The sequence below is a fragment of the Octodon degus genome, unplaced genomic scaffold (assembly GCF_000260255.1).
Source record: "Octodon degus isolate 3935 unplaced genomic scaffold, OctDeg1.0 scaffold00093, whole genome shotgun sequence".
NCBI classification, from domain to species: Eukaryota; Metazoa; Chordata; class Mammalia; order Rodentia; family Octodontidae; genus Octodon; species Octodon degus.
In genome coordinates, this window is record NW_004524669.1 from 6,359,767 (window position 1) to 6,369,983 (window position 10,217).

Genomic DNA, 10,217 nt, shown 5'->3' on the forward strand with positions numbered 1-10,217 from the left:
ACCAGCCCCCACCCCCAACTCTAGCGTTTGGCCCCCCCCAGGGGACCGGAGAGGGGAAAGGCAGGCTAAGGCAGGCGTGGCTGGTTCTGGGAAGTCTCCTTCCTTTCTTGCTGCCTTCAGAGCCTGCTTCAGCTTCTGGCATTTTCCCCGTGTGCAGACTGGAACTCTTCCCTCTGACCCTGAAATTGCACCCTCCCTTCAAACTCAGTGGCCTGCCTAGATGCACCTTGTCTTTGGGAACATCACCTGTGCCCTCCTCTTCTTCTCCCAAACGACCTCCCTGCCCCCTCTCTTGAACATACTTTGAGGATTTTCTGCTTGTCCAAGCCCCCCCCCCATTTACTAAACCACAGTGGGACAGTCTGAAGGAACAGCTTAGGTCTGTTCAACACCCCAAATTCAAAGAGGAAGATAGCAACCAACTTATAGAAGAGGAATCAAGTTGTCTGATATTCTGCAGTCACACTGCCCCCTCCAGAATTCCTGCATCGGATCCCAAAGAAATTGCTTTCTCCTCCTACCCCTCCGTTGCTTTTTTCCCGTTCCAAAAACAGCCTACAATTTTATTTAATGAAAGACACATTTATGAACAATCAAATGATCCTCATAAAAATTTTATTGAAGGACGTAAAAACAAGCTACTTGCCCACGACCGAGGTCGCTCTCTTGCCTTGCCCGCTCTCACCCAGGTTCTCTGCAGACAGAACCAGGGAGCGATTTCTTTTTGGGGTGAGAGTGTCGCAGAGATGGAGCTGGGGGCAGAGGGTAAACAGGCTTCCGGTATGGGGATGCCCCACTTAAGTTGTGCAGATCTCTCCTCCACTTCTTCAAGCTGGCGAAGAAACATAAATAAGATACAGACAATAAATTTAAAATAAAGAAGCTCGTGTATCTGTGCCAAAGCGAAGACTTCTGAGGCTGATGATGAAGGTGTTTGAGATCCCGAAGTTCTACCCCCTCCTGCTCGCAGACCATCTTCTCCAAGCCTGCCCTACCCCAGATTTGGGGGGCTGAGTTGGCCAGTGGCAGAAGGACGCTCCCGTTTCCCTCCTTCCCTCCCTCCACCCCAGCTTCTCCAGTCCCCTCCCACCCTCCCTCCCTCGCTGCTGCTGCTCCTGAAAGAAATACATACATACACACTATTTAAAAACGCATTTTTAAAAGCCACGTTCCGAACTGACAATCGCTGATCTCGGCTCGCTGAGAGACTGAGGGAGCGTCGGGGCCGACAGAGACGGATTACGTCAAGAAATAGTTCCTCCACCTACCTCGGCCGGCCTCCCCGCCCCTATGGGGCTCCCGCGCCCAGGGCAGCCCTGGGGGTCCAGGAACCCTGGCTTCGGGGATTGGCATTTTCACCCCATTAAAAAATCCTCCTAGCGGGGGGGAGCCAGCTGCTGATGGGTGGACATGGGCAAGGGGGGTTCCCTGATGAGACCGAAGCCATCCTGAGGGGCTGGCAGGCGCCTTGGGTCCAGAGTTGCGGACCCCTAGGAAAACGCAGGTCGCGGGGATCAGCAGAGAGAAGGGGGTGGGAGAGGGGGGAAAAAAGCAAGGGGAAAAAAAAGCCCCTGCGCATTGATCCGCGCCGTATTTTTGGGTAAATACGATCACGTGGGGGCTGGGGAACCAATGAGCGGCCGGGAAAAGGCTGGAAAAATAATTACCTGCCTTGATTGTTCTGTGAGCAGATAAAAAGTACATATACAGTTCATACAATAATCTTATGTATGTAAAACCCTGTTACGATGTCGGCGACGGGGCCCATCAGTAACTATTACGTGGACTCGCTCATCTCGCACGACAATGAAGACCTCCTAGCGTCCAGGTTTCCGGCCACGGGGGCTCACCCCGCCGCCGCCAGACCCAGCGGCTTGGTGCCGGACTGTAGCGATTTTCCGTCCTGTAGCTTCGCGCCCAAGCCCGCAGTGTTCAGCACGTCGTGGGCGCCGGTGCCCTCGCAGTCGTCCGTGGTCTATCACCCGTACGGCCCCCAGCCCCACCTCGGCGCCGACACGCGCTACATGCGGACTTGGCTCGAGCCGCTGTCCGGCGCCGTCTCCTTCCCCAGCTTCCCGGCCGGGGGCCGTCACTACGCCCTCAAGCCGGACGCCTACCCCGGGCGCCGCGCCGACTGCGGCCCGGGCGACGGCCGCAGCTACCCGGACTACATGTACGGCTCGCCCGGGGAGCTGCGCGACCGCGCCCCGCAGACACTGCCCTCGCCCGAGGCGGACGCCCTCGCCGGCAGCAAGCACAAAGAGGAGAAGGCCGACCTGGACCCCAGTAAGTTGGGAGCAATTTTCCTTTACAACCGGCGCGGGAGGGGAGGGCAAGACAGGCGGGGGGAGCCGGATTACAGCCCCTTGGAGCAGCTCAGAGAGCGCGGGAGAGGGGTGAGGGCGAGGGGGTGAGGACTCAATAAAAGCGAATTACCTTGGGGAGCTTTGAGGGGCAGGAAGGTCTGAGAAGGGGGCCCAGGGAACCAGGTTGGGAGAGGGCCGAGAGGACGTCTCTCCCAGGAGCTGGCTTGGAAGGAGACCCCTGCCCCCTCCCCTCCCAGGCTTTTTGGCTCAGTGGCCACTTTCGAAGAAATGTAGACAGGGGCTGGGGCAGGGGCGAGGTTCATTTTATGGTATGAGATGGGACAGGAGAGGTGAAGAGGATATGGGGCAGCTAGGAAACGCCCCAGGGAGGAATATCACCGTGCTTCCCCATCAGCATGGGGGTCCTTGCCCCAGAAGGGATTCACTGAAGAGAAGATCCACAGACTTCTCTCCCAAGAGCCCTGGTGAGGGGTCTGGGAGACTTCACAGCCTGGGAACTTGGAGAGATCAAGACTTCCAGAGAGAAGTGGGGTCTGAGTCTCCTTAAACTTGAGAACCCTTCTCTGAGGTTCTGCATGAAAAAGGGGTGAGAATGGGAGTCAGGAATGTGGAGTGGGGCAAGCATCTCCCTAGCTTAGAGAACTCTCCACACTCACTTCAGTCAGGGAGACAGCAGCCTTCTGAGGGTTGCAAAGAGCTGCCTGGGGAAGGTGGGGGCAGGTGAAGCTGCAGGGCCAGAGAAAGGGGAGAAGATGATGAGCAGGGGAGAAGGTGTAGCCCTCTGGGTGTTAGGAAGTATCTTGAGTGAGTCCCATGAGGGGGGCTGCAGGAAATTTTTGCCTCCTCTAAGGAGCCAGGCCCTAATTATACCCCTCTGAAGACTTCCCTCCCTGCCCTCAGCTAAGCCTATAAACCTGAAATTGGAAGCTTGGGTCCTTGCAGAGCCTGTCCTGGGGCTGGCAGGAGGGGGGCATTGGAGATCAACAGGGACGCTACAATGTGGGGGAGCCTCTCCTCAAGGCCAGCATCTCTCTGAAGACAGAGGGACTTTCCCCATCCTAACATCACCCTGAGAATTCGCCTCAGCAGGGTTGAACTCTGAGCAGAGACTGTATTGAAGAGAGTGGTGAGGGACTCGGGACTCTCAGGGTCAGGAAGTAGGACTGCTGAAATTTCAGGACTTGGTTGTGGGCTGGGAGGATGGGAGGGGGCAGGGGAGGAGGGAGGTGGGGAGGAGAGACCTTGCTATAAAAATAAAAAACAAGAGAGAGAAGCGTTTATGGGCCTATGAAACGGTTGGGAATTTGGACTTTTTATGAGGATATTCTCGAGTTACTACTCTTGAAGCTGAGGACCAGACTGTAGGGGCTTTGATAGCTTCGGATTTCCAACAGTTTTAGGTGCTGGAAACTGAAGAGGAAGGGGAAATGGGGAGGGGGACAGAATGCAGAAGGAAGAGGGGAGAAAATTCCTGAAGCAAAATGTGTCCAAATTCAGGTTCAATTATTGGGTTTGGGGAACCTAGCTAAGCCTGGGGGCGGGGTGGTAGAGGTCCTGGACTGGAGAGGGGCGCCACTGACCCCTGCCTGTGTTTGGCCCTCCAGGCAACCCCGTGGCCAACTGGATCCACGCCCGCTCCACGAGGAAGAAGCGCTGCCCCTACACCAAGTACCAGACGCTGGAACTGGAGAAGGAGTTTCTCTTCAATATGTATTTAACCAGGGACCGTCGGTATGAGGTGGCCCGGGTTCTCAATCTCACCGAGCGGCAGGTCAAAATCTGGTTTCAGAACCGGAGGATGAAGATGAAAAAGATGAATAAAGAGAAAACCGACAAGGAGCAATCCTAAACCTTGCCCCAGCCTGCTTCCTCGGCACAGCCAAGGGAAAAACAAAAACCCCACAAAAAATACCCCAACCCAGGCGGGAGAAAGCACGAAAAGAAAAGGAAAGAGCAAGATAGAAAAAAGCCAATTTGCTTAAAAAGGAAAAAAAAAAAAAAAAAAAGGGGGAAAAGAAAACTCTTGCGATTTGGGAGGGTTAAGTGTTGAGAAATTGGTGTTTTAGAGTTAGTTCTACCCATGGAGGAGGAGGCAGGAGAGAAACTGCATTCTCTTCCCCCAGCGCAACTGAAATAAATGACACACACAAATGTGATTTTTTTTTTCTCCTTTCTTCAGAGAAGCCAGTACTTGAATTGCTATATTTCTATTTTTTTTCCCCTTGTATTGTATTTGGTCTGGGCCATCCCTTCCCAGGCCTTGGGCGCTCTGCGTGCAGATTTTGTACAAAAAAGACACACATACACATGATTATTCTGAGCCCAGGAGCTGAGGGACGAGGGCCGGACAGAGCCACGGGCTGGGTCGGCGCGCAGGCCGGCGCCTCGGGCATGTACATAGCAGTGCTCCCTCTCACCTCCAGCGTCGGTCCCAGCGTCCGTCCTGTAACGTGCTTCTGTTTGTTATGGTAGAACAGCTCTGTGTTAATATATCGAAGTCACTTAAAAAACCAGAAACTCAACTGCATCTAGTTCTCATTATTTCTCCTCCCTGTGGCTCCCCAGCCTGCTGTGGAGGAGGCAAGTGCTCAGGTTCTTTAGGGGAGACTGGAGCCAGAGAAAGGGGCTCCCTCTATCTCGGAAGGGCAAATGCCTGTCACTTCTCTCCTGGCAGGGCAGGGTGGGGGTGGGGGCTCCAGGGGAGGCGTGGAGGCTGCTGAGGCTGAGGCCCTGCTTGTGCCTGCCCCGGCTGGCTGCCTACAAGTTTCCTGGTGTTGAGATGGGGGGGGGCATGGCATGAATGGCTTTTCCCTGGCTGTAATTAATTGTAATAATTTATGAGTACATGAGATGGGAGAGAAGAGATAGGTGACAGTGAAAGTTGGGTGCTGGGTGAGGGCCCAGGCTGGATTCTTGCCTGGCTGCATTGGTGCTTTGGTGCTTTGAGGGATAGCTGGGAAAGAAGGCTGGCAGAATATTCGGCCAGGAGGAAGGCCAGGCAGGCCTCAGGGAGCAGAACAGTCACTGGGGGACTTCGTTAAAAGACAGAGTAAAAGAAATGAAGAGGAGGATGGAAGGAAGCAGAGGAGAGGGGAGGAGGAAGGGATGGAAGGAGAGACAGGCAGATGACAAAGCTAGTGCAAGCAGAATTAGATTTAATTTGTACTTCTCAGTGTGTTCTCATATCTTTCTAGTTCTCTATTCTCAATCTCTCCTGTTTAATTTAAGTGTTGGTCTGGGGGTGATCAGGGTTATGCTAAGCAACTGTAGTGCTGTTAGGGGATGGTGAGGCTAGGACCCAAGGAACCTGGCTAGTGATTAGGCAGGAGTGGGGTGCTCCCTGGTGGCTGTGGGACCCCAAGCACAAAGGTGTAACAGTCTGGTGGGGCTGGTTCACTTTTATGCCACAGGACCTTCCCTAGAACCAGCAGTTTTCATTGCTAATAAGAAGCAGACCCAAACTGTTGGGTATGCTTCGGCCCGGCACCCCCTTTTTCGGAAATCCCCCAATCTGGAAACTATTAAAATCAGACTGCTTGAAATATGGCCCTTTAATATCTCAGGCTGCCTATTCTGTCAAGGATACAGGGTTTTGCTCTCAATACTCAGAAGATATCAGCATAAAAGAAAATAATTGGGGATCCCAGCCCATGTACTGCATCCCTAAAACAACACCTTCCAGAATTGTTGAGGCACTTGGAGGAACCAGTCTCTTCTTTCAATATTTGCTGAATCTCCTCTTTGCTTCCATTAAGCATTCCAATTTGGGGGTCTAGAGGAAGGTGAGAAGGGGTGAAAGTTTTTGTTTGGCTATCTTGGAGAACAAGTCGTAACTGTGCATCATTAAATCATTTTTTTCCCGCCTAGAAGACCTCTTCCCCAAATCCGGAAGCATTGTTTTCTTGGCCCTTTGGAAAGGTGCTTTGCTACAGTTTTGTCTCTCTTTTTACTTCCTCGCCCCTCTTTGGCCCTTCTGCTGTTCTGGAACGTTGGTCCAGTTGCGCTCGTGATATCAGTCAGTCACACACACAGGCCCACGGGAGATGGCACTTTTCTCCCAGCCCGAGCTTGGCTGTGTTTCCGAGTTTCTACCCTGCCCCTGCTCCAGGGCCCTGTCGCCTCCTTTCGTCGCCGGTCAGCGCGGCCTGCTTCTGCAGCGGCCGGCTAGCCGCCTTGTGTGGGCAGGAAGCAGGGCTGCAAGGCCTGGAGACCCCAGGAGAGAGGTAGGGTTCTGGGCAGGCCCACCGTCCACGCCTAGTGTACCATCACAGCCTAGTGTCCTGGGTGCAGGTCAGCATTGGCTTGAATTTTTATTATCACTTATGAATTAAAAGAACAGGTCACACATCTGGGGAAAGAAATGAAATCTGGCGGGAGAGAGGGATAGCAGATGCCCTCCTCCCCTGATCTTCCCCTCCAACCTCTCCTCTGCTCTTTTGTCAGAATCACAAAACCCTAAAGGTTGTTCCACTTGGGAAGGCAGCGGATAGGTACATTTCCGCAGCCCCGAAATGCCACTTTTATGGCGCTGTTTGTCTCCCTGCTCTGGGTTCTGAATAGGGCCGAACAAAACAGCAGCGCGGAGCTGGCTAGACGTCTGGGCTTAATTGTTTTATGGTTTAAATAAGGTGGACACTCTTTCCTTTGAAATCGGATTATAGGAATGTTTTGTCTATGGCCCACGGAAAACAGGACCTCACTGGCTGGGAGGGAGAGGTGCAGAGAGCGCGCGCACGAGGGATGGGCTTCAACCCAGGGGCGAACACCCTGGAGAAGTCAGAGACCCACCCAAAGTCCTGCAGGCGGCGGGCGGCGGAATAGGCGGTGAGGGGCCGGCATCGGGTAAGAGGATGAGGAATTAGGGTGCGCACCGCGGGCCGCGGCCGCTCTGGGGAGCGTCGGGAGGTGCATCCGCGTGCGCGGAGGTGTGCAGAGGCCAGAAATGGGCCCGAAGGGAGGGAGGCAGACATCGCTGCAGTTCCTTTGCACAAGGTCTCTTAGTGCAAGAAGGGAGGTAACAAAAAGAGCGAGAGTATGGAACTTTTCACAAGGTTTATTTGAAGAACTTAAAAAAAAAAAAAAAAGCCATCGGTCGCAGGGCAACTCCCTTCCGGGAAATCCCTCTCCTTTGCGCCCAATTGGAGGCCCCTTACATTTCCCACCTTTGGGCCAAGCCTGCGACCTCTGTCGGCTTTTTCTCGGCCTGACTGCACTGGGGCAAGTGGACGCGAGGTGGCGCTGTTGCTCAATGTTAGAGACGGTGTTGCCCCAGCAGGCCGGGCCGCACTGACATTTGAGGCCCGGACGAGAGCCTTGGTGAGAAGGCCCCTCGCCTCTGCCCGGTCCGGCCCCACTGGCTCTGAGCAAATCAATCCTCTCACCTGCGAGGTGTAAATAATTCGCGAGTGGCAGCGGAAGATGGGCCCTCGCTGGGGTTGCAGGCTCGGGAAGCGCAGAGGGCAGGCATCAAAAATAATCGCTTTGCCGAAGAGATAAGTGCGAAGCAGGCAGCGCATAATTAACACAAAAAGGCGGAATGACCCGGACAAACGAACATAAATCCGTGGTACCTAAGAGGGCGGTGCAGGCCTCGGGGAGAGGGACAGAGACGGCCCGGCGAGGACGGCTGCTTGCGGTTCCTTTATTTCCAGCCTCAGGGAATGAAATAAACCAGATACGTGTAAAAGAAAAAAAAAAATTAAAATAAAGACGAAGGATCTCCCTTGGGGGAAACCAAGTCCAGCCAGGGGTTGTGGGTCTGGTTGGTCCTCCGAACAGGCGGTGGTGGCGGCACACTCGGGACAGTCGCATTCCAAGACACAAAAGCTCAGAAGAATAGCTCTGTGGCAGTGTTTTCGCTGGACCATAAAATGTCGAAATATCCCCCCACCCCCTAAAAGATAAGCCGCAGGCCCAAGAGCTGATCTGGCCGTCTAGGCCTCCTCTCTCCAAGCAGAGAAGAGAAAGTATTTATGGCAGTCCCCAGTGACCCAGATGCTGGGAGCTGAGAGCCCACCCTGTTCAACTAGGCAGCAGAAGAGCAGGCTGAGAAAGGCAGGGCTGGAGCCTGGGATGCAGGGATCTCTGGTCCTAATGGTAGAGATGCCCCACCACTGAAACTGCCAGTGTTTTGGAACCCAGGGAAGCCTTCGACCCTGGGAGACCACTCCTCTTCCTCTTTATTACTCCACAGGGCTAGAATTCTGGTATCTAAGGTTTGGATGGTCTGTAACTCAGATAGGGTAGGGTCCCCCCCCATGCAAGGGATCCTGAAAGAGTCTCTGCTGAGGTACCAGTAAGTCTCCTTCGGGAATTTAGCTGAGAGTGACTATTTCTTGGGGCAATTATTTATATAATAAAGGGACTGAAGAGGGAGGGGTCATTCTTGATAAACCATCCTGCTTTTCACTGTCATTTTTTTTCCTCCATCCTCAGAGCTGAGCTCCGGATGAGGATGGGAAAGGAAAAGATCTAATTTTCTAACCACCTCCTTCCTCATCCAACCCTGAAACCTCAGGATGTGGAAGAAAAATAGGTAGCAATTTTTCCCCCCCGTGGTGCATTGACCTAAAGATGCATCCGAGTTTGTCAGGCTTCTGTGCATGAGTGACTCATGTGCATGTGTACATACAGAGTCTGTGAGGTGACAAGGACGAATCCAGGAATGTGTATGCTAGTCTGTGTGAGCATGCACTGGATGTGGCTCAGGGTGAGAGGGTGGCACATACTGTGTGTGCTTGTCCAGGGTTGTCCTGTGTAACAGGCTCACATACTGGGGAGGAAGATTGGGGCAAATCATTCTTTCTCGCCTTCATCATTTTCATTTATCTGCACACAGCACACATATACATGGTTCTACTTCTTCCCTTTTTCTCTGAGTTAAACCCATATAACTGTATACTTATGGCCAGGGAAGGGAGCTGATGGACTAAGGTCTTTTATGTATTAGAACTTGAATTTGTCCAGTGTTGAGGGTGAGGGGAACCCCCCAGAGAAAGTGTGGGTAAATATTTTAAAAGTATCTGTTGACAGTTCCCATCCACATCCTGGCCTGGGCAGCTTGCCTGGGGAAGGAGAGGACTGCAGAGAAGCCGTGGCCCCTCCAGGCTGAGCTGGCATTTCCTGTGGGTGGGGGTACATGGGGATAAGAGGCCTACTGCAGTCCCTTCCAACCAAGAAACAAATAGCCTCCTACCAAGGAACATCCTGGATCAGTCTAGCCAGAAGCCAGGGACACTAGGTTGTTCCTTCTATCTAAGTCCCCATAAACAGATGTGCTCTCAGATCCCCAGCCAAGCCTATGGCCACTCCCTGGACTCCCTGCTCCAGGTAGGAGCTGGTCTCTGAAGGGTGAGTGGTCTTGCGGGCTGCCCCTATGGCCCTCTTAACCCAAAAGCAGCCAAGTGTGAGAATCTTAAGGATCTAAGGAAAACTGAGAAGGTTCAGATTCCAGGGAGGGGTCAGAGGCTGAAAGGTCTGAACCTTGACGTGTTTGGGGGACACGGTATGTTTGCTTCTCCCCGAAGTCCCCAGTCTGAAGGACCCCCAGGGAGCCCATCTTTCTGGATTTGGAGCTCTGTTGCGTGTGGACTTGCTGACATTCAACCCCCACAGGGGGTCTTATACCTGTTGAGGTAACCTGAGTTGACCTGCTGATTCAGGTACCTCTTGTAGAGAGGAAGGAAAAGAGAAGCAGGGGAGAGAGGCACCTTCAACTGAATGCGTACCAGACTATTAGCTGGGGCTGGCTCGCCACCCCCTACACACACCACACCCCCATCCCTCCCCCTCTCCTCCCTCCCCTTCCTCCAGGTCCCCCCAGCCCTGAACCCCTCAACCCCCGCCAGCCAGCTCTCTCTCTCTCTCTCTCTCTCTCTCTCTCTCTCTCTC

At 53.5% G+C, this 10,217-nt stretch overlaps 2 protein-coding genes across 5 annotated transcripts in view; both read left to right on the top strand.

The window, feature by feature from the left end:
- The window catches only part of Hoxc4 (homeobox C4), a 63,992-nt gene that overhangs the window by 7,491 nt on the left and 46,284 nt on the right, over positions 1-10,217 (top strand). The window lies entirely within an intron of this gene.
- Positions 1,143-4,844, top strand: Hoxc9 (homeobox C9). Its single transcript, XM_023722829.1, has 2 exons — positions 1,143-2,286; positions 3,932-4,844. Exons 1-2 carry the CDS (start codon positions 1,749-1,751, stop codon positions 4,174-4,176), a joined length of 783 nt encoding a protein of 260 aa, XP_023578597.1. The 5' UTR covers positions 1,143-1,748; the 3' UTR covers positions 4,177-4,844.